Consider the following 22,353-nt stretch of genomic DNA (forward strand, 5'->3'; position numbering starts at 1 on the left):
TGCTGCTGCTGCTGGGGATTTGGTTGGGAGTGCTTGCCTGGGGACAAGCTGAGTTTCGTTGTGACTGATTAGTGGAGGTTTTACATAAGAGATGGATTATCTTCTCAGAATAAATCTAGCCCATGGGGTTTTTTATGGCTTTTTTTTTTTTTTTTTTTTTTTTTAATCTGACTAGCAAAAATGTTGCAAATTCTCTGCGCACCCATTTGAACGGGGGGTAATAAAAACAAGATCACGACGAAATGTACATGTTTTCCATTTTGTAGAAACAGCAATTGCAGAAACAGCAACATGGTGATTAGTTGTGATGGTGCTAGTAAAGATGAGGTTAAGGATGCACCAGTTAAACTTCCTATTTCTTTAGAATCCCGGGAGCAAAAACCCATCTAAATAAAGCTGTGCTAGCGGAATCGCCTTTTAATTGAAGATAAACTTGTTAATGTCTAGCAAATTTAAAAATCACTTGCTTTCAACATAGTTGAAGAACTTTTCCAGAAGTATTTGGCTTGTTTTATATCCGTGCTTTAACAAAGCAAAGCATGAAAGGGTTCAGATGTACATAATAAAGCCTTTCTTACTTCCTTCTTTTCTGGGGTACCACAAAGCCATGTATTTCCTTAGCTTAAGAGAAGTGTATAGACATAATGTCTAATCACAGTTTGCATTTGGCTTTTTCTTGAATTATCTGATTGATTTTCATCTACAGCATGTTAAAATAATCTTGACACAGAGTCCATTCGAGCGATTATTCACTTAACTCCAATGTAAAGTTTAATAGATAAAGTTTAATGAAATGGCCAGCCCAGAAAAGCAAACAACAGTTCTGTTACTTTCAAGTGCTCTCTCCCTTGAGTTGGCACAAAAAGTCTAGGTATTTTTCCTGAACTTAGCCAGGCTGACAGATCAGCAGTTGGGAGGGGCTGGGGGGTGTTTGCTAGGTTAACACCAGGAAGCACTGCATGGCTCTGAATCTGGGACTTTTCCGAGCATTTTGCTTAAGCTACAAGGTTCAAATCCATTTTCCTGTGATGTTCAGACTTGGGTCATATGTTGCTGTTGTCTTTTTGCTGTAAAATTTAAGACCATTGGTAGCGTTTTTGGGATCTATGATAGGCAAACTTTAGCTTTATCCAAAGCAAGAGCATGATGCTAAACTGACATAAATGGGCTCCTCTTTCAGGCCTGTCTGACAGAAGGGATGATCCTGCACAGTTATGGCATGCTGCTGCCCTGTGGAGTAGACCAGTTCCGTGGAACAGAATACGTGTGCTGTCCTCAGACAAAGGTTGTGGATGAGGCTCTGTCCAAAGAGGAAGAGGATGAAGATGAGGATGAAGACTATGACCTTTATAAAAGGTAGGGTTCTTACTGGCTCTGTATGTGAAGTTGCTTATGTGAGTATTTCACACGGTGACTCCCTTGTGAGGATTGAGAGGAGAATTTCTGTGCTTTTGAATTTCCCAGAGGATTGTCCTGAGCCCGAAAAAGCCTTGCAGAAGGACAAATGACTTTGCAGTGCTCCTATTACTGGTGAAGCTAAACCGCCCCCTTCCCTTCATCCTTAGACAGTCAAAAAGACTGTCTGATTGCTACAGTAGGTACCTCCCCCAAATACGGTAGACTTTCATTTACTGAAAAGAAGCTGATGAGAAAATGGAAGGAAAGCCCACTAAGCCAGAGGCATGGAGAAGCTCTGCCTCTAATAGCAGGTGTGTCTGCAATGACGGAAGTCCCGTTGCTGCTGTTGATGGGCCAGTCAATAGTTGGTACATTTATTTTTCCCATCTCTTGTGTTTCTAGAAGAGAGAAAAGAGTGTCCTTATTCTGGTACATCAAAGGTTGACTGCAAAGTGATTAGCCTTAACTTTACCCCCTAACTTAACTGTATCCCTTCAGTGAGTTCCCTACAGAGGCAGGTGTAGAAGACTTCACAGGAACAGCTGTGGAGGAAGATGAGGATGAAGAAGATGAAGGGGAAGAGGAGGACGACGTAGTGGAAGACCGTGATTACTATTACGATAGCTACAAAGTTGACGATTACAATGAAGAGACCCCCACAGAGCCTAGCAACGACAAGGCTGTTTCTGAAAAAGAAGTCAGCAGCGATATGAAATGTAAGACACATTCTAGCCCACAGGCCTCTTGCTTCCTTGAGAGTATTCTCGTTGGCTGTCAGTTGTCGATGGGGTTTTGATCAAGTCAATAAATGCCACTTGGAAGTTTTATGGGCCAGATAAGTTAGCAAACAGAGGAAAGCTGATGATGCTTATGTTTCAAGTGTTGAAATTAACTCTCTAGAGCATGGGCCATATGTTTCCAGATAAAGAGCAGTTCTGCTGGCAGAAAGCCCAGTGTTTGGCACGTTGAACGAGCACCTCCATAAAGGTGCAGTGTTGAGTCAGAAAACCATATCTCCATAGGCTAATTTTGGAAAATCTTAAAGAGGCATTTGGGGTACACTGAATTTAAAATCCTGGTTTGGGGTGATTATCTTGGATTTGGTGTTTTATACCAGCTTACGAAAAGGAAAGCTAAACGTGGTGGGCCATACTCTGCAGAGGTGGCATAAAGATGCCATCTGGCCTTTTAAAGTTGAGGAAGATACTTGGTGCTGCCTTAATAGCCTTTGCATAAACCCTTTTCTTTCTTGAAAGAAAGTCAGCCAACACAATCGGCCCAATTTTATTATATAAGTAATATATACTTACTGCGGTAGTAATATATACTATACTTGCGGTAGCTTTTGTTAAGTGGTAGGTGCCATTGCAGAGGGCATCTGCCGATTGTGTGGTGCCTCAGCGTTATACGATGTCCTATACTTTATGTGTAAAGTGTCTGCAGAGGAAGGAGGAGGGGAGAGGGAATGAAATTCAATTAGCTACAGATCACTGAATCATTGCCAGCAGTTCTTGCATCTTTTGGTAAAATGCCAGCATGCTGCAGATAATTTTACTTGCTGAAAGAAGGCTTAGCTCATATATGTACAGGACTGTTACAGATCTGTAGGTGTTGAAACAGAATTGGAACAATACGATTGGGGGGTCCGCTTTGGGGGGTACGCAGTCTTTTTTCCCCAAAATACCGTGAACAGTTGTTAACTTATACACCATATCTGTTCTCTTGCCTCCAAATAACCCGGCTGCTTATATTGCCCGCTTACTGTGAAGCAGTCCACGTGCCGTGGCTACCCGGAGTTTCAGTATCTAGTGTATAGATGTTTCACAACTTAAAAACCTAGTGGCTGAGATTGCCGTGGTGATCACGTTCCTTTTGCTTAGCCTGCCTTTTCACTCGCTCTTATACCTCACCTCTAAGACGTGAAGTGTCTATCCAGGCAGAGTGCAGTGGAATAGGACATCTTTGAATGCTTTAAGCAGCCCTAATGGGTTTTCTTTCCATCATGTTGGTTTTCTACAGTGGAGGCTCTACCACTGGGACACCCAAAGCATAATGCTGTGGCATCAGCAAAATAGATCCTTGCTGTTTCAGGCTCGAGCTAAGGAGAAATCACTCTAGCAGATGAGAGCTCCGTGGCGAGACAACTGCTCGGGTAGCCTACTGCTGCGCGTTCGCTCCAAAGCACCACGTGCAGGCACTTCCCTGAATAGCGCTGGCAAGCCTTGCGATGGATGCTTTTGCATTGTTAAAAATCCCCCCAAAACTGACAAAAGCCCTTTGGTCGGTGAAGTAGCGATGCTGAGGCCAGCGCTGGTGCCCCAGAAGAAGGTGTGACCTAGAGCCACCGCTGCTTTGTCTAAGTCACTCGGCAAGGCCTGTGCTCCTCACTAGCTCATGTTCTAACCCGTCTCCACACAGCTGTCTGCTCCCAGGAGGCGATGACAGGGCCCTGCCGGGCTGTGATGCCTCGTTGGTACTTCGACCCTAACAAGAGAAAATGCATTCGCTTTATATATGGAGGCTGCGGAGGCAACAGGAACAATTTTGAGTCAGAGGAGTATTGTATGGCTGTGTGTAAAAAGATGAGTAAGTCCTGCCTCCCACTGGCCCTTTTGCAGCTAGCCTCTGTCTGTCTGGCGTTTGGTGTCTCCTCCTCCGTGCCTAGGTCAAGAGGGGGTCCGTGTGTAGCTCATCCTTTTGGTTCTGGTGTCTGCAGCGGTTCTGTCTGTCCTTTTGCAGCAGTCTCCTCTTGTCTCTGCTTCTCTAGGTCTTTAGGGTGAACCTTCCTGGGGAAAGTGGCTCTTGACGTATGTTCTCTGTGCTCACCGTTGGCTTGCAGCTCTTCCTAAGGGCTTAGTTGTCATCTTCCAGATCTATAGCAGGGACCAGGGGCTGTCTCTAACCTCTTGTGGAAACACATAGCTTGCCTGTTGGCATAACTGGCTTTTTTTCCAAATCTATGGCAGGAAGCACTTGCTTTCCCCAGTCATGTTACCGTACATATGTTTGACCAGTCGATCCTGAAGAGCAGGCTGCTGCTCGCCATTCTCATGGTAGTAGGTGTTTTCTTGCTACTGTATTTTGGGAAGATGTCAAGAGAAGTAGTATAGAATTCAGATTCCCACTTTCACCTTGGTTTGAAATATGAATCATGACTCAATCCCTGCATTTTTGAGAGCTTGAGGTTTTTGGCACCAATTTCAACTGGCTTTTATGTCAGATGATAAAACTACCAAAAACATTTTAACCTCCTTATTAATCTTATTGTTGAACTCCAGCACTTCCACTTCAGCTACCATTAAAGCCTTTTGAAAGGCTTTTTGTGTTATCTGGGGCTTGGCAGTCTGACTGTACAGCCATAATCCTATTTACAAAATGGGCTTCATGCAAGTGCTTTAGATTGGGCTGATCTAACTGAAGTGGTGAAATAAAAGATGCGGATGTCAGGAGCTTTTTGTACAAAAGTTTGTCCTGTTGCAGAGGGATTTGGGGCTGGAAAGAGAGTTCTCTGTGTCCAAGCTTGGTTCAGAAATGCTATGAGCAGGCCTGGAATACGGTACTGATCTGACATTGTCCCTTGCACGCAAGAATTCTTTCCCCTTTTTCACTTCTCCTTCCCTAGTTAGAGTAAAGGTTCGTGGATTCAGGTGCATGCTAAACTGCAAGGTAAATTTTTTTCCTGAAGAATGCTGTCTTTCAGTGACGTGTTGAAGGTTTTTTCCACCCTGATTACTCAAATGGTTGAAAGGTGGCCTTAACTTTCCCTTTCTGCCCTCCCTCTGCTGAAGAACAACGACGGAGTGCATCATGTTTGCCGTAGATCCCTTCAGAAAGGGCTCTGGGATGTGTAGTTTCTAAAACCGTAGCACGGAAACTTTGTTCAGCGTTTCCTGAACTGCAGTATATGGAGTACAGAGCCCCTGTTGTGGATTTTGCAGATGCTTGAAATTGTCAGTTCTGAAATTTTATTTCTCCCCTTGTCGGATTTGGATGTCTTAAAGATACAAACTGTCCAGTTTATGGGGCGAGTCAATTTGTCACACTGAGCCCCCTTCTGTTGCTGTCTTGTCTAATATCATTGCCTGTTAGTCCTGCATGGTGCGTCTAGGAGAGAAGGTAGGTAGGTTGTGTAAAATACTGGGTAGTGTTTTGTGCAGATTTATTGTCAAGCTCCCTAATCATATTAATGATGTCTGGAGCCAGCTTGTCAGTGAACAGCTAATGCACAAAATGTCATTTAAACTATCCAAAGCCAGTGTGAAAGAGAAAACAAGTTCTTTATTCTGCAATCCAAGTCGTTCTGTTGCTGGAGCTGCATAATGCTCATCTCAGAACTAATGAGAAGACCGAACAGGTGCTGGTTGCCGCAGTGCATTACTGTGTTTTGGGGATGATGTAACTAACTGATGTTGTGCAGTAAATTGGCAGCTTAAAGATACCAAAATGGACTCTTGGTAGGTGGCGGTTCAGTAAACTCAGTCTGCCAGATTGTTAATTATGCAGGCGTGGAGATTCCTCTCCCTACCTGTCCTTTGCAGTCCAGGATCACAGTTTTTTGAACCTCCGCTTATCCTTATCCTCTCTTCGCAGTGCCAACTGATGATGTGGATGTCTACTTTGAAACCCCCGCTGATGACAACGAACATGCCCGCTTCCAGAAGGCGAAGGAGCAGCTGGAGGTCAGACACCACAACCGCATGGACCGGGTGAGCGTCTAGCTTTACTCTTTTGTGCTGTGCTGTGTAGTTGCTGCGCGTGTTTTTCTGGACAAATTGACGGTCAACTGACTTCTTTTCCAGTCACCAGCCTTCCGTGTGTTTCTTGCAATTTGACCACGCTGTGGCAGTTAGGTTTTCATGTCTTCAGAGTGTTGGGAGAGAGGAATCACTGAGGACACTTGGCTTGCTGCTCAGAGGGCTTAAGTGCTAGGTTTAAACCCCACAGCAGCTCTGTTGGGCCTTCAAAACCTAGCCAGGCTGTACAAGGGTCTGCCTGCGAAGGCAAATTAGCTTGCAAAGATCAGATGTAAATTTGTGCCTTGTTGATGTGTTGGGTCCTTTTCTTGTCCAGGTGAAAAAGGAATGGGAGGAAGCAGAACACCAAGCCGTAAATCTCCCCAAGGCAGAAAGGCAGACTCTCATTCAGGTAAGAGTTGAAGGACCTAAAGAGGAAAGTTACCGGTGCTTGCCCTTCGTCTTCTCAATAAACTAAATGAGAGATTGTAATATCCAAAGCCAAAAGATGACCGAGATGGAAGAACAGCTTTCCTGTTCTGTCAACAGCTGCCTTTTAGAGGAGATTTGATTCACTTGCGTGCTTTGTTCTTAAAGCTGGAGATGATCCGATACTGTGCCAGGTCCTTTCCGAAGCCCAGTAGTAGGAAGCTATCTCACCCCCTCAAGCGTAGCGACAGCAGAGCCCAATTGTAACTGCAGACCTGTGGCCTGTTTTGCACTAACCACTGCCTCGCAGCCCAGTTCGGATTGGCCCTGACTCTCTGGACACGCATTTCCTGTTCGAGCAGACTTAGGGAAAACCACTTAGGCAGCAGATAAAGCTGGTTTGCTGCCAAAATGCCAATCTTGTGCCTTACGAGGAGAGTTCAGTTAGACGATGAAGTTAATCAGGGATATTCTCAGTATGGGATTCTTAAGGGCAGGCTCTACTGGCAGTGACAACTATATGAAGTTCCCTCAAACCAATATACAACTAAGTCACTGACTCCAGCTTTTAAGCCCACTTTGGATTTTATCCTGGAACATAGTTTTCTCTCTACAGTTTTTAACGTAAGCCACTGTTTGGAAATCTGTGCGAGTCCAAAAGAGTTTTTCATCATATCTGTTGCAACGTAACGACGCTTAATGGACTCTTCTGGTTCGTTTGGAGATGTGTGTTATGACCTTTCTACTAGAACGTATAGAGATTTGATCTGAAGGCGCGCTGATGAAAAATCCCCTTTACAAAGATACCTTTGTAAACTTTTGCAAATTCATAGTGATGGCTCTAGGCTGAAGGGCTCGATCCTGTTTCCATATTGCAGGGTCAAGGGAAAGAGTTAATACTGTATCATTTGTTCAGTACAGTCTGGATCTCCCAGCTTCAACGTGATCTTTATCTGCGAGGCCGCGTGCCCTCTTCAGACCTTTGAAATGGGTTGTGAAGCAAGTTTGGAAGGCAAATTGTCACTATTGAATTTGCAAAGATGAAATCTGCATCAACATTTCTCAGTGCCCTTCTCTCCTACTGTAAATGCCTAGGACATGCAGTGTGACAGGCTCCATTTGTTCTAAGGAGTTATGTGAGTGAGAATAGGTGACCCTGACGCATACAGCACATTTCATGCAGACGACTTTCTTTGTTCTAGCACTTCCAGGCAATGGTGAAATCTCTGGAGAAAGAGGCTGCAAGTGAGAAGCAGCAGCTTGTGGAAACTCACCTGGCTCGTGTGGAAGCCATGTTGAACGATCGCCGTCGGATTGCTCTGGAGAACTACCTGGCTGCCCTGCAGGCTGACCCACCGCGGGTGAGGTGTTTTTGCAACAAATTTTGACAATAGGGTAGCACTGGGTAGGTCGGAAGGTGGGAATGGCTTGGTGAGAAGGCTGCTGGGGCAGAAGCTGGGAATAGATTCCCAGTAAAGCTTTCTCTATCGTGGCAGTTTGTGCTGCAGACCTAGGAGTGGGTCTCCAAATTGACTCACTCTCCTTTCTGCCTGGTTAAAAACCCCTCTGCTTTGTTTAGTGTTCATAAGGCATAGTGTTCTAAGTCAAACAGACTTAATTTAAAAAGAAAATATCTAAGAGGTTAGCGCAGGTGATTGATCTGTCCAGTAAGAAAGCAGGCTCCCATCCGAAGTGCTGTATTTCAGCTGTGAATTTTATTTGAATCAAATGGATTTGAACTCTTCCCCTCTTCAAATCCTGCAGCCCCACCGCATCCTGCAAGCTCTGAAGCGCTATGTTCGTGCTGAGAACAAGGACCGTCTGCACACCATCCGCCATTACCAGCACGTCCTGGCAGTTGACCCAGAAAAGGCTGCACAGATGAAATCTCAGGTATAAGAGTGTTTCTATCAAGGGAGGCATTGTTACCCGGCCCTGGCTGTCGGAGATTCTAGAAGCCGTGTGTCAAGTCCTCACACTAATTTGCTGGGTACTATAGCAACTTCTTATACTTGTGCAGAGATCTCCTATTCTGTATGCATATTGCCTGTCACCAGATACGCTGTCTGTACCATTTTGCTTGGTACTTGACTCAGTGTTAAGAATTGGGACTCTGGTTTTAGCCATGAATTATTGTTGGTCACAATGACAAGTCTAGGGGTTTAGAACTAGTTCGGTATCATTTTTGTGTTTCCTTCTGTCAAGCACCCATGAAATTATTTGCTGGGGGACTTGGTCATCCTTGAACGGACTTCCTCACTTCTTTTCAAGACCTCGTGTCTATCGTCTTCTTCACGATGCCTGTGTTTTGGGTTTGTGGGAATTCTTTTGTGCCTCTGCAGAGTTATTGCCTTCTTTCCGAAGCGTAATACCTAACCCTTGCCAAGCACTTGATCATCATTGTTAGCTTTATTAGAAAGTCTGTTTTGATGAGTTTATTTTGTGCTGTTGCCGTGTATTTTACTCGTGAGCAGCCAGAAAGTAATTTTCCTTCTCCTGGGTAGTGTATGTGAATATGCTGCTTCAAGTGGGTGGCCAAACCTGGCCAATGTACTTGTAAGAGTAGTTGCAGATCCTCCACAAATCTTTTGAATTATCTCCTGATACTTGTTTTTACAACCCACTTCTAAAATGGTGAAAGGTGTACTGAAAGGCCTAAGTTTCAAATGAAGAGTGGCCTGTTAACGTTGAAAGGTCTGTTCATAAGGGTACGTCCTTTCACAAGTTGAGAGAGAAGCAGAGAGACCTCACTGTCCAGTCACGGCTGTAGGAGTGTAATCTGCGTTTTACCAGTCCCGGTTTGTGACAGGTCTGCTGCTTTGAAGTGTCTTTTAATTCGGTAGTGTGTGAAAGAGATGCAAGGACAGAAAAGAGCGGAGACCTGCAAGGAGACAATGCGGTGGAGCACACCCGGTGCTGCCAAATGGAAAGAAATAAGCACTGAGGAAAAGATGCTTTATTACTTGGCTGTCTAACCAGTAGATGGAAATATCGTGGTTTAAGAGTAAGACAGGGACTGGAGTCTGCTACTGTCACCTCTGGTGAGGTGTAGAGTAGTGTTGCAGGGGTTTTCTCGAAGCGAACCTCACGCTTGGAGGTGCCGGGTCCCGTGGGTTTCATGTTGTTTCTGGGCGCTAGCAGTGTACCTTAGAGTCTTGCTTCTCGGGTTGTCTGCCACTGATTCGATGATCCTTGTTAAGGTGCGCGTCCTCAGAGAGAGTGGTAGCAGTTGTGGTATTCACAAGCTGATGGTTGGCTTGTGATGCGGAATATGTGGTAGCGTTTTCAGAGACAGCTTAGCATATCAAGCACAGTCCACCCTGACCCTTTGTTCTGATGCTGCCAAAGCCCAAGAGGGAGTGTGTGAACTGTATTCTTAAGCTAAAACCTAAACAGTCTTTAATTCGTTCTGAAGGCTGCAGTGTCAACAAATCGACATGCGAGGGATGTAGGTGGTACAGTTCAATTTCCATTCGCTTTACTTTTCAGATGCACTTTAAGCTCCTCAATCGATTCCCTTGATTGACAAGCTGCCACATGTAAAATTAAATTGCTTTCATCCTTGCTCTTAAAGGTCAGGTACACGTCAGATTGTAAAACAGGTCCATTCAACTCCTTAGCTTTTTCCAACATTTGGCCGTCCATATAATTGTTTTTCTTGGTCTGCATGATCCCTGATTATGCAGCACCCTCTTCAGGTCAGGCTTGACTTCACCAGGGAATTTAATATGCTAGGGAAGAGGGATTTGAGGTTGCGTAGAGTTTGAATTTATTTCTCAAATGAAGGGAGAAGGCTGTTGCCAGCGGGTGGGTGTAGTGGGTGTAAGACAAATGTAACGCCACCGTTGTTCTGAAAGGCACCTTTGTTCTGAAGCCAGAGTTGATAAATAATATTGTCCCCTCCCTTTGCGTGTATCTTTTCTAGTAGTCAGGAATGATAATTCATTTAATAAAGCACTTGCTTGTAGCTGCTGCAGGAAATTAGTTATGACCGTATCTGGCATATGGGAAATACCAGCTTCAGTGTTTCCAGTGGAGAGCCGGCTACAGCAAGAGTCAGCTGAATCCTCTCTCTCACCCCCAACCTTTCCCAAAATACTGAGCGCGCCGTGTACAACTGGCCAGTTCCAGTGAAGCGTGATGTGTTAGAGAGCGTCAGTCAGAGAATTGGACTAGATGGACCTGTGTCGCATTCTGTTGTCTGTCATGGCAGATGCACCAGTAGTAGGTATTTTATTAAACAACTGAAGTATCGGAACGAATCAAGTGACTGACAGTCTTTGCCTACTCCAACACACTCTTGTACATCTGCAGGTGATGACACATCTCCATGTGATTGAGGAGCGGATGAATCAAAGCTTGTCTCTGCTCTACAAGGTGCCATATGTGGCTGAAGAAATCCAGGATGAGATTGGTGAGTGTCTCTGTGTGCCAGCTCCCATGCCACCATGTTAGACTACGAGCTTTTATATCAAGGAAATTGGGCTCCAGAAAGACATCCCTCCTTTGAGGGGCTGCCCTCAACAAGCAGCACTTGGGCTTAGGCTTAGGTAGCACAGGGCAGATGTTCTCTGGGTTTTGCAACACAGCCAGTCAGAATAGCTTGTTCCGAAGAACTTTCACCGTCCGTTTAGAAAAAGTCAACAACATTCAGAATAATAGCAAAGCTCCCTCTCAAAGGGAGATGAAGATCCGTAAAAATAAGCAGATGCTTTCCCGCTTTACAGGAGTTTAATCCCGTCTTGCCAAAACCTCTTGCCACATCAAACCTCTTGGCCCTTATTTGTATGTATTTCTAGCCAACGCCTTTACTGAGAATTCCAGATGAGACCTCAGAGCGTGCAAGATCAGATAACCTGGCAGCCCCGAACAGTGTTCCCCTGCAGCCCTGCCTCAGCTAGGTTCAAACCATCTGCCCCTTTCTGTTCCTGCCAGGCTTCATGCAGTTTGTGTAATATTTCCTCTTATTCCTTTCAGATGAGCTGCTTCAGGAGCAACGCGCAGACATGGATCAGTTCACATCCTCCATTTCTGAATCCCAGGTGGATGTCAGAGTGAGCTCTGAGGAGAGCGAAGAAATTCCCCTGGAGGGCAAACCTTTCCGTCCGTTCCAGGTGAAAACCTTCCCAGCCTTGCCTGAAAGCGAAGGTATGTGGAACTGAAAATTGGGTTCACTCGCTTTACGGAACGTAGGCGCTTTTTCTTAGCCGCTAGGCTCAGCTTGGTGGAACGGAAAGCTCCATCCCTTTGGGTGACTTAAGGCTAAAGCAGTCACCCCAGCAGTACCCCTCGGACTCTGTCCATTGGAAAGAGGCAGTGCTGCTAGTAATTTGCACTGAGCTGCTGTCTTGATTTTCTGATTCTTCTCCTTGCAAAATTGTTTTATCTCTTTCCATTTTGCAGGGAGCGTTAAATTTTTACTGTGTGGCTTGACTCTGGAAATAATTTTCAGTCTTTAACCAAACACTCGCATGTAATGTTAAGTCTTTGTGCCGTGACCTGCTGAAGGGCTGCAGGAATTCTCTTTATTGTTTTTAAAATATATGTCTATATTTTTTGTATCATCGGGTGTTGACAGCTGGTGTGTGCGTGTGTATTTATTTTAAACATGCTTGAACAGAGTCCTGAGCTTAAAGAAAGCTGTAGACTAAAAGCTTTTCCCAGGGTCTGAGTCAGAAATCATGCACAAGCCTTTTTTCCTTTCTCTCTTAATCTCCTTTCTCTGCTATTTTTGTTTTTGTTTTCCCTCCTGCTAGATCCTCAGCCGGATTTGTACCATCCAATGAAAAAAGGTTGGTTCTAAGCTGCTCCCTCACAGTGCTTTCGATCACTCTCCTACCTTCTCAGTGTGTTTGATAGCTTCATTTTAGTTTCATACTCACCTTTGTTTTCATTTCCCTGCTCTCGTTTAGATCGGTAACTTTCGATTTTGCTTGTTTAGGCCTAGTGTTAAAGAAACGAGCTAGTCTGAGCATCTAAGTGATTGTGTATGTTCCTCCCTGACGGGCTCACGAGGTGTCTCAGAGTGCATGGAGTAGCTTCTTTGCCCTCAAGAAACGTGGGCCTAGCAGTCTGCCTGCAACCGTGCAGTACTTTGCATCTCTTCACGTGTACTCATGGTCGACGCTTCTCATAATAAACCTTGCGGTGCTGATGGTAAATAGTCTAGAGGCTCTTCTGCCTGCTCTGGAATCTGTCCTTATCGCCCGATGACAGCACTAAACTAGGAATGCGAGTGCTGCAGCAGACATAGGCTGTGTTTCCCAGCTAAATGTCCTCATAGGTATTAAAGAGCGCAGCTGGTCTGGGACAGATAAATTAGGAAATTCCTTCTGTGTTGATGGTCTCCTCGGCATCCCCTTTTCACCTCTCCGTACTAGCAAAGTCCTGTGTGATTATCCATTTCTCCTTTAGCTCATTATTAATTCTGCAGGAACTCAGTGCCTGGCTAAAAAGGGGCTGCCTGGGCTTTAAGGGTGGCATAGGAACATTGGCATTAAAGTAAATCCTCTGTTAGCGATGCAGCCTCAGGTGCAGATGAGGCCTGGCTGATCTGCTACCGCAGATCTAGTTCCTGAAGTAGAAATGGAAGGCTAATTTTTAAAATGCTCTTGCAGAGCGGTGGTGCATGTGCTACATGTGGGGAGTAAACCCAGCATTTTAATCTGCCTTTGGTTCCAAATATGTTGTGCAGAATCTCAAAGGAGAGCAAAGGATTTTGCTAATGACCATTTAATATGAACACAAATAGTTTTGTAACATGGTGAAGGCCAGATAGCTTGAAACTATTCTCATTATCAGCGTTTCTCTACAAATGTAAGTCACCTTCATCCCTCTTGTGGAACAGTGTACAGCTAATTCAGTGTATTGACTGCTCTGGAAGGAATTAGGACAGCCTTTAGTTTGAATTTTTTTTTTTTTTTTTTTTTTTTTTTACAACTACTTTGTTGACTTAAAGATGATAAGTATAGGCTGGCTCTCCCCGTTTGGGTAAATGGAAGAGTTTCTGCTGACTTGGGGACAAGATTATATCCTGCACTTGCCCCTTCTCTCCCTTCCCTTTTCATTTCACGAGGGCTGCTAGGGAGTTTTGGAGGGTTTTTTTGTGCGTGTGTGGGGTTTTATTCCCTGGGAAGTATATAATCTAAACCGTGCCTTTGAGCTACGTAGAACTGGGTCTGCTATTTGGTACAGCGCTCTGTGACAAATAGCAAAGCCCAGTGCAGCAGCTGAACTCCCAGCCCTGGAGACTAAGCTACGTTGGCTCCTGAGAATTGAATAAAGCAGCCATAGGCCAAAAGCTGACACAGGAGTTCTCTAAAAACTATTTGTGGCTAGTCTCTCCCGAAAATCCCAATCATTGACTTTCACAATAACATGACCTGCTTCGACAGCCGTGAGAAGTCAGACTGGCAGTCTTGGCCGTGCTTGGAATCTGATTACTGTCTCCAAAGAACCGCGCAGGAAAAGGGGATGCACTAAAACCCGAGATGCTGCTTTTGGGAGGAGTTGGAGTGAAACGTTCGTTTCCTTGGCGTTTTGAGGCAGTAGAAGCTTGTCACTGTAAAAACTTGCCTTGGAGCCAACTAGCCTTTCCTTGCATCTCATCAAAGAACGTGCTGCCAATTTCAGCAGCAGTTGACATAATGTCTTAGGCAACCTGCAAGCTCAGCAGCTTGTGGAGAGGTGTATGCAATCACTGGCAAAGTGTTAAGCGCTGTAGTAATATTTCCCCGACTTCGTGCTCCTCGTTGGAGAGACCCCGCTGTAGGTTTGAGGCTTCGCTGTCCTCCTGCTTTTGCCTTAGGGAGGCGTAGGTGTTGTGAAGGACATTACGTTGTGCCTACTGATAATGGAAAACTGGCGTTCTCCTAACTTGTTATGTTATGTTAGGTCTGAGTGTCTTGCATCAGGCTCTTCTGTTATTGATCTGATCTATTTATAAACGCTTGAGATCAAAACAGTTTATGCAGAGCAGCTGCCTTCTGTTAATTGATATTCTTCTCTTGAGCCTATGCTAGTTTCAGCCTAGGAATGGGTGAGTGATGTTCTGGTACAAAGGCTAGTGTAGTTCTTTGCTCCTCCCTTGCCCTGGGATTTATTGTTTCTGGGCTTGTGCCAGATACGGGACAGCAGCTCATTACAGAGCCGTGCTGGGTGACCTTGAAATTCTCACTCCTGAGGCACTTGCTGATGCGCTTGATTTCAAAAGAATGGGCGATGCTGACCATGCGGTTGAAAGCGTTCCCTGCACGCTGGGTCTCAGCAGAGAGGAGATGTGTACTTCCGTCCGGGGGTCACGGTGAGGCGGTGCCGACCCGCGGTGACATTTGCAGAAAGGAACGGCGCGCTCACAATTTGTGTTATATGTTGCCTTGGACCTTCTCTAACAGCAGCACTTTAACAGTATGGTATTTCTGGATTTACACTTCAGCCTGTTTTTGGTGAGTCTTGTCTGCTCCTCTCATTGCCACCTCATTTCCCCTCATTAACAGAACCCCCCCAATCGCTCGTCACTGTAGCGTAGCTTATGAGCTCCCCTTCTGACACAACAGCATGAAGACAGGTTAATAATCAGCGGTCCGTGCAGTTAAACGCGCTAGCCATGGCAGCTCTGCAGAGAGTAGGTAACCCTTCCTAAATGTCACTGAGGGCTGACTGACGGTCCCTGCTTTGCTCTTTTGGTGCAGGTTCTGGCATGACTGAGTTGGATGGGCTGATTGGCGCTGAAGAAAAAGTGATTAACAGCAAGAACAAAGTGGATGAAAATGTGGTGAGCCCTCCACCTTTATTTTGTACAGCAAAGCCTGCCGTGGACACTAATTAATAGCCGTGGCTTATTTCCATGTCTCCTTCCTGCTTACAGAATGTCAGTGCATTCGTTATCCATATGGTGTGGGGGAGTCAGTTTTCTGACTATTGTAGGCTCTTAATACTGATTAGCATGAGAAGGGTGGGAGGGCGAGGGAAGGAGAGAGATCTAGATCTTTGGCAGTCTGAGCTGGAGAAGCGTCTGATTTAGTAACTGCTTTCCCAAGCAGAGACCCTTTGATACGCCTTCATTTTTAGCTAGGTAGCTTGCTGTCTCAATACACCGAATGCTGGTGTGTTCCATCTGTCTTCTCACCTATTTTTCATGGCAAGAAAGGCCTTACTGCCTTCTGAAGGTGAGCGACCCAGTAGGTATTAGCTCTGTCTACAGTGTAAAGAATTCACTAGGTCAGAGCGGCAGCTGACTTGCCTCCGTTCCCTGGGTTTTAAAAAAAAAAAAAAAAAAAAATTGACTTTGGAGAGTTTCCTTTGAAAATTGTATTAAAGCCACAGGTTGGATCTGACACGACAGAAATGCTGTGTCCAAGGCAAGTGCCTAGTTTTTAAATTGGGTCTTTAGTTTGAGGTAGTCTGAACATCCAGATGGTTGCAGTACTAACTCAGGTGCCTTTAAAAGTTGGAAAACATCCCACGCTGTTGAGAGCAGGGGAAAGATGGTAGGTGGTTCAGAGTCTTTGCTAGTGTTCATTAAAGGTCTCTTATCTGCCTTCATATTCCTTCTCCCACCCATTGTGTATGGCTCCTTTCATAAAACGCTTTTGTGACTGTTTTCAGGTAATTGATGAAACCCTTGATGTGAAGGAAATGATTTTCAACGCGGAGCGTGTCGGTGGGCTGGTGGACGAGCCGGTATGTATGTGGCTACCGAGTCTAGCCGAGTGATGGGCGAATTCCTAAAGCTGGATTTCGGTTCCTGTGTGTTACTGAATGCCAGGGGTTCGGTGCCTTGACGCTGCTCTGGCAGGTCGTGCAGAGTATAATGCAGTACAGCATTTCTGCATAAAGATGTAAACCGTGAACGCACGTAGATGCTAACCTGACTCTTTAGTTGCAGAAGTGTTTTGTGGGTTAGGAAAGCGGTGTGGGTCAGTGCCTGTCCAGAACGCCTAAGTGGGGAAACAATTCTGTGTTCATTATCCTTTGGGTGAGGTATTTAGGGGTGAGGTATTTAGGGGTGAGGTATTTAGGGGTGAGGTATTTAGGGGTGAGGTATTTAGGGGTGAGGTATTTAGGGGTGAAATAAATATTTACCCTGTCTAGTGTAATCAGTCACGTCTTGATACCGTAGATGGTTGACGACCTTACTGGTGGCCGCCTTTTAGGTTTGCGTTTAGCAGCGCACCTCCCGCGTCGCTCGTCCTCTACCCGCTCCGTTGTTTTCTTCCCTCCAGGATAATGACAACTCCCTTCGCGATGACTTCAGTTTCAGCAGCAGCGCCCTTATTGGTCTGTTGGTGATTGCTGTTGCCATAGCTACTGTTATAGTCATCAGCTTGGTGATGCTGAGGAAGAGGCAGTATGGGACCATCAGCCATGGAATTGTGGAGGTGAGAAACAACTCCTGCTCCGTAACCGAAGATGAAAATAGTCAGCGTTGAATCACATGTTGTGTGTAGGGGGCGAAGATGGCAGTAGCTGCCAAGCCGTCAACTGTTCTGCTCCTAGCTAGATGGGACTTAACTCCGTAGATGCCGACATCTTCATTGCTTATTTATTAGTACGCGGGTATCGGCCATTGGCGTGCCATGCTGGGACCTGTCACTTCACAGTAGTATTTGCTTATCACAAGGAATTCAATTAGGCTTCCCTGTCTGGCTCAGGGTAGGATTTAGCAGTAAATGAGCTTTTCAGGCGATATCTTTAGCAGGGGAGTAAGTCAGTCAATCCATAGCAATTTGTCCTCCCAACTACTGTAACGACTATTAAGACAGCGCGATCGGCTGAACGCTGAGAAGCGATTCCTTCTTCTTCCCTCGGCTCCCAACATGCACATTTCTAATGACAGCTTAATGGAGTCTGGAGAAGGCTGCTTTTCCCCTTTGCCCAACTGATGCGGGAAATTATAACGACCTCTTTAATGAAAGAAGCGGGTCCCAAATTTGTAATGTTAGCTAACTTAATAGAGATTTGTGGAGAACATCCCCAAAGAGGCAAGAGCAGGCAAGGAGGCATGAGCAGCCGAAGGAGGAACTCTGTTAAGCAGGTTAGTTTTTGTGGCTTACTTTTTTTTTCCTGTTTACTGCTTACCACGGTATGTATGCAGCGTTTGTCTGTCAGCTCTTGTTACTACGAAATAAAGCTTGCAAGTACCTCCTTTGACCAGTAACCGTCTGGTCTTTCTAAAGGTTGACCCGATGCTTACCCCAGAAGAGCGGCATCTGAGCAAGATGCAAAACCACGGCTACGAGAACCCCACTTACAAATACCTGGAGCAGATGCAGATATAAAAGAGGTGAAGATACAACAGCCCTGACCGGGAAGGGAGCAGGGCGGAGGGCCAAAGTGGTCCAGCGTTTTGGATCAACTACTGACCAACAGTTGCTTCGAGAGGACTTCATCTTACATTCAGAACTCCTGGATCATTAAGACTATAATTACTACTGTAGAGTTGCAATTTCCATTCTTTTAAATGGGTGAAGAAATGATAATATAACAATACGATATATAAATCTCCTTAAATGGGAAAAATGGATCTATTGCAGATATTTGACTGAGATGTAGTTTTCTTTCTTTTTTTTTTTTTAAGAATCTGAAAAATACCAGTTCCGTTGTACTGTTGTCTGATACAAGCTCTATATTATAAAATGGGAAATGTTGATTTTTATTTCTGATAGACCACCTGTATATTGAGGGTCATTTGTACCAGCCCGGCTTGTAAAAAGGAGACAGTTGTGGCTCTTCAGTCATTTTGGCTTTTATATATAAAGCAGTATTCTTTTTTTCCTTTTTTTTTTTTTTTTTTTTTTAAGTGAATTTCGCTGGGAGTTGCAAAGAGATTAATTTAGGGATAGGAACTATGACAGCATAAGCAAGGAAGCAATTGGGAATGGTAACTAACAAAAATCCTTATAACGAGAAAAAGAGAAAAAGAAAAAAAAAAAAAAAGAAAAAAACCCATCCTCATATGCCAGTGATGTGCACCCTGCTGCTTAGCAGTGTGGGCTCTAGGAATCAAGACTCCCTGGAGGCAAGGAGTTAAAAGGCTTCTAGCATCTCTGTTTATAGTTATTCTAGTGGAATGTTAGAACATGGTTTGTGCATACTGGGGTCTGCACATTCCCCTTCCAGATTCAGTTCTGCTCTAGAGTTGGAAGTTCCTGGTATTGAATTTAAATCCTCCGTTCTGAACCAGTTTCCTTCAGTACTCACCTGGCATTAACAGCCCCCTCTTGCTACTACTTTCTAATTTTCCCCAGCTCTCCTGCCTCGCCAACGTGGTAAGTAGTTAAGAGACGCAGGGTTTTGAGCCTTTGCATCTCTTTGGGTGGTGTTGGGCCATAGGCACGGCTTTGGGTGTTTGCCCAGAAATGACAAATCACTGCAATAATCAGTACCTTGGGAGCTGACGAACGTGGAGTTCACTTTCACTGGGGTTAAGCGAGGGGTAGGTTGGGAAAGGGATACTGCCTGCTTTAAGGGAAATTGGATGCATAGGCCCCGAGAAGAACAAAAGGGGTATTGTTCCACTCACCATCATGTCTTTGTAATGCTTGTATAGTTGGTGTTTATGCTCACGGCTTTTTTAAATCTGGAGGTTCTGGTAACCTGTGGTGTATTTTTTCTATTTTTCCTGTGACTTTATTTTTTTCTTCCCCCTTCCGTGTCTCTTCCCACTATGCACAGATTTACCTGCAAACTCCTTAGTGTGGTCTGTGGGGAATGTACAAAGTTTAAACACATCAATAAACACTTTAACTTCCAGATCGTTTCTTCTCTTTATTCACGGGCTCGCTTAAGTTTCTCTCTCCTCCCACCGTGTCCTTGCCAAACCCGCAGAGACCTTTCCCCACCTTTTTGTCCACCTCTGCTTCAGCGACCAGCGTTGCAGGAATGTGCTGATACAGAGTATGTACAGCCATGCCCGATGTCTTTTGTGGTATTTCCAGATCCCGCTGACCTTTTTTGGAGAGAAGGAGGCGCGACACTAAACCAACGCCCGGGACTCCTGAAGAACATTACGTCCTCCCGCTGCAGCCATTAGACGCTGGAGCGCAGGTCACTTAGAGCAGTGGCTGCTGTCGGTCACCTGGCTGCCTGTAGAAGCCATCGCGAAGGGTTCTGCGGCGGTGAAAATGCCGGAACCGCTCCCTGGATGAAGGCGGTCGCTGGCACGGCTTCTGAGAGCGAGCAGAGCCAAAGCGCGCTGCAAAAGCAAGCTGTTCCTGCCGCTCGGCCGTCCACCTGCACTTCCTAGCGAGCTGTAGGAACAGATCCAGGTGGTGGGGAAGCAGATTTGGGTAGCACGGTGATTGCGCTGGCTTCGCGCTCGGAGCCTGTATTGCCTGCAAGCCTTAGAAAAGAGGGTGGTTGGACAGAAGAAGGGAGGCTGCAGGAAATCTTTGGATTCATAGATAAGAGGGCAGAGAAAAAGAGAGGCCTCAACAGTGACACAGTTTCCTTGAACGCTTCCTGTTGCGGATGGCCAGATCTGAAATACTTGGAAGACGTCAGGAGCCCGGGGCAGTAGCTGGCTAACTATGGTTAACGTTTACCGTATCACTTCTAACGGTTTTGGTTTGCGAAGGGAAATAACTTGCCTGTTTGCTTTAACTTTCTCTTCCAGAACACCTAAAATTAACGGCCTGTAAGGCTCACGGCTGACTCTGCTCCTGTATGTCATTCCTCTTCTTTGAAGCGTGACCTCGAACGCAAATTCCTCCTCCTCCTCCTCATGTCTCGGTGAAATGACCGAAGAGTCATTGCCATTTGAACGCTGTTTTAGGAGGCCAAGAGGCAGAATTAATCTTCCTTCGCATTGATCTGAGCAGTTCCCAATAGGTCTGAATGAAGAGGGGGAGAGGAGGTAGGAGGAAGCACGAAAGCTTAGCAGTTTTGAATAGGAAACCATGGTGTGTCCTGTTTCTCCTTAAATGTGGGCTCCTTGGTTCCACTGGAACTTCCATGTTCTGGTTAAATTATTCAGACTCTGCAGAAAAGAACAGATGCTGTCCTAGAAAATGCCGTCTGTTGGCTTGTCACAACTACTTGGGAAAGAGTTTTGATTTTAAACTGTAAATTTCATTTAAATGATGCCAGAGCAAATCTTCGGTCCAAAGCTCTTTCTTGAACTGCACCCTCAGGTAGGGTGACCTGAAAGAGAAACAAATTACAGAGGCTGTGGACTCAACTCCAGAATTGAATTTGGGTATTAGATTTTTCCTTCGATAAATTCTATTAGTCCTACAAAATAAATACATCAGGCTGGAATCAAAGTCTATTAGTTCCTTGCTTTGGCACAGGCTGCCAAGTGCTCAGGATCGATTCTGTATGATGGATTTTGACGGCAGCTTCTGAAAAGTAATGTTTAAAAATATTCGCTTGAAGATGGGTGCTGAGACGTGTCCCAGTCGTTTCTGGTATCAGCCGTGCAAATGAAGGGCTGATATCCCAGCAGAGAGGCCACAGGGTAGTTGGGGGAAGCGTCAAAAGTTTCATTAAAATTAGACGATCCAAAGCACGGTGGAGTAGTTGGTTGCTAAAAGACTTTGCAGGGTGTTGTAGAGAGCTGCATTTCAGAAGAAAACTGTGATTTAAAAAAAAAAAAATACTAGTCCTCCGTTAACCTTTTAAGAGGAGCAGCGTAGTTCTCGGTTAAGGAAAAAGGAGGTTGGAGAGAGGGGCCTTTGGGAACGCTGAGCAGAGGAGGAAGCGCTGGGTCAGTTTGTCTCCTCATGGTAAAGCTGTTTGTTAATATTGCTTCTCCGAGGGCGCGGTGGGCTAACGCACGCTGAAACCGTTCTGTGCCCAATGCTAGGTGGGTGTAACGTGGGCGGATTTATTTTACCAGCCTCGCTAGTCTTTCATGTGGAAAGCGATACTTACCGACGCGCATGTGGAGCGTGTTTTCTACCTTCAGCCCCGGTCGACAGAAGAGATTGAAGGTGCTTGTGACGAGAGGAGCCCAAGTCCGGGGTGATGTGGTGGTGCCTTTCCCTGTGCTGCTCCATCAAAAGGTAGCGTTATCCTCGAATACTGTGTTCGCACCTCGAATGCTGTGTTCAGTGTTGGGCCCCCCGCTACAAGAGGGACATTGAGGGGCTGGAGCGTGTCCAGAGAAGGGCAACGGAGCTGGGGAAGGGTCTGGAGCACAAGGCTGATGGGGAGCGGCTGAGGGACCTGGGGTTGTTCAGCCTGGAGAAAAGGAGGCTGAGGGGAGACCTCATCGCTCTCTACAACTGCCTGAAAGGAGGGGGTAGAGAGGTGGGGTCGGTCTCTTCTCCCAGGTAACAAGTGATGGGACGAGAGGAAATGGCCTCAAGTTGCGCCAGGGGAGGTTTAGGCTGGATATTAGGAAATTTTTCTTCACTGAAAGGGTTGTCCAGCACTGGAACAGGCTGCCCAGGGCAGTGGTGGAGTCCCCATCCCTGGAGGTATTTAAAAGCCGTTTGGATGAGGTGCTTAGGGACGTGGTGTAGTGGTGGGCTGGGCAGTGTTAGGTTTACGGTTGGACTCGATGATCTTAAAGGTCTTTTCCAACCTCTACGATTCTGTGATTCTGTGATCCTGATGGAGCCCATAAAACCTCCTCACCCTTAGACCGAGGGTGTTTTAGCCCTGAGCATCCATGTTTCTGGGAGCAAGCTGCAGATCTCCAGGTGTCGTCCGTCCTGTTGTCCGGCTCTAGTGCAGTGCTTAAAGTTGGTGTCGTCACACGGGAATTTCTTTGTGTGGGTCTCCAGAGCAGTTGCAGCTCGGTATTTGGCACCGGCGCTTTGCTCGTGGCTGTACTGCAACGGCAGAG

General features: G+C 45.7%; 1 protein-coding gene across 5 annotated transcripts in view; it reads left to right on the forward strand.

The window, feature by feature from the left end:
* The window catches only part of APLP2 (amyloid beta precursor like protein 2), a 49,193-nt gene extending 29,880 nt beyond the window's left edge, over window positions 1-19,313 (forward strand). The window contains exons 5-18 of one of the 5 annotated variants that reach the window (XM_075521415.1): window positions 1,181-1,356; window positions 1,897-2,114; window positions 3,817-3,984; window positions 5,989-6,104; window positions 6,469-6,543; window positions 7,763-7,921; window positions 8,325-8,453; window positions 10,875-10,974; window positions 11,538-11,708; window positions 12,317-12,352; window positions 15,251-15,333; window positions 16,167-16,241; window positions 16,784-16,939; window positions 17,738-19,313. In XM_075521415.1, coding sequence (XP_075377530.1) covers window positions 1,181-1,356; window positions 1,897-2,114; window positions 3,817-3,984; window positions 5,989-6,104; window positions 6,469-6,543; window positions 7,763-7,921; window positions 8,325-8,453; window positions 10,875-10,974; window positions 11,538-11,708; window positions 12,317-12,352; window positions 15,251-15,333; window positions 16,167-16,241; window positions 16,784-16,939; window positions 17,738-17,839 — 1,764 coding nt within the window. In that variant the 3' untranslated portion in view covers window positions 17,840-19,313. The remainder of the gene's footprint in view (window positions 1-1,180; window positions 1,357-1,896; window positions 2,115-3,816; window positions 3,985-5,988; window positions 6,105-6,468; window positions 6,544-7,762; window positions 7,922-8,324; window positions 8,454-10,874; window positions 10,975-11,537; window positions 11,709-12,316; window positions 12,353-15,250; window positions 15,334-16,166; window positions 16,242-16,783; window positions 16,940-17,737) is intronic. The other 4 variants (XM_075521411.1, XM_075521412.1, XM_075521413.1 and 1 more) reach the window with 4 other exon arrangements.
* The last annotated feature ends 3,040 nt before the right edge of the window (window positions 19,314-22,353 follow it).

This window comes from Mycteria americana, chromosome 19 (genome assembly GCF_035582795.1).
Source record: "Mycteria americana isolate JAX WOST 10 ecotype Jacksonville Zoo and Gardens chromosome 19, USCA_MyAme_1.0, whole genome shotgun sequence".
Classification (NCBI taxonomy): Eukaryota; Metazoa; Chordata; class Aves; order Ciconiiformes; family Ciconiidae; genus Mycteria; species Mycteria americana.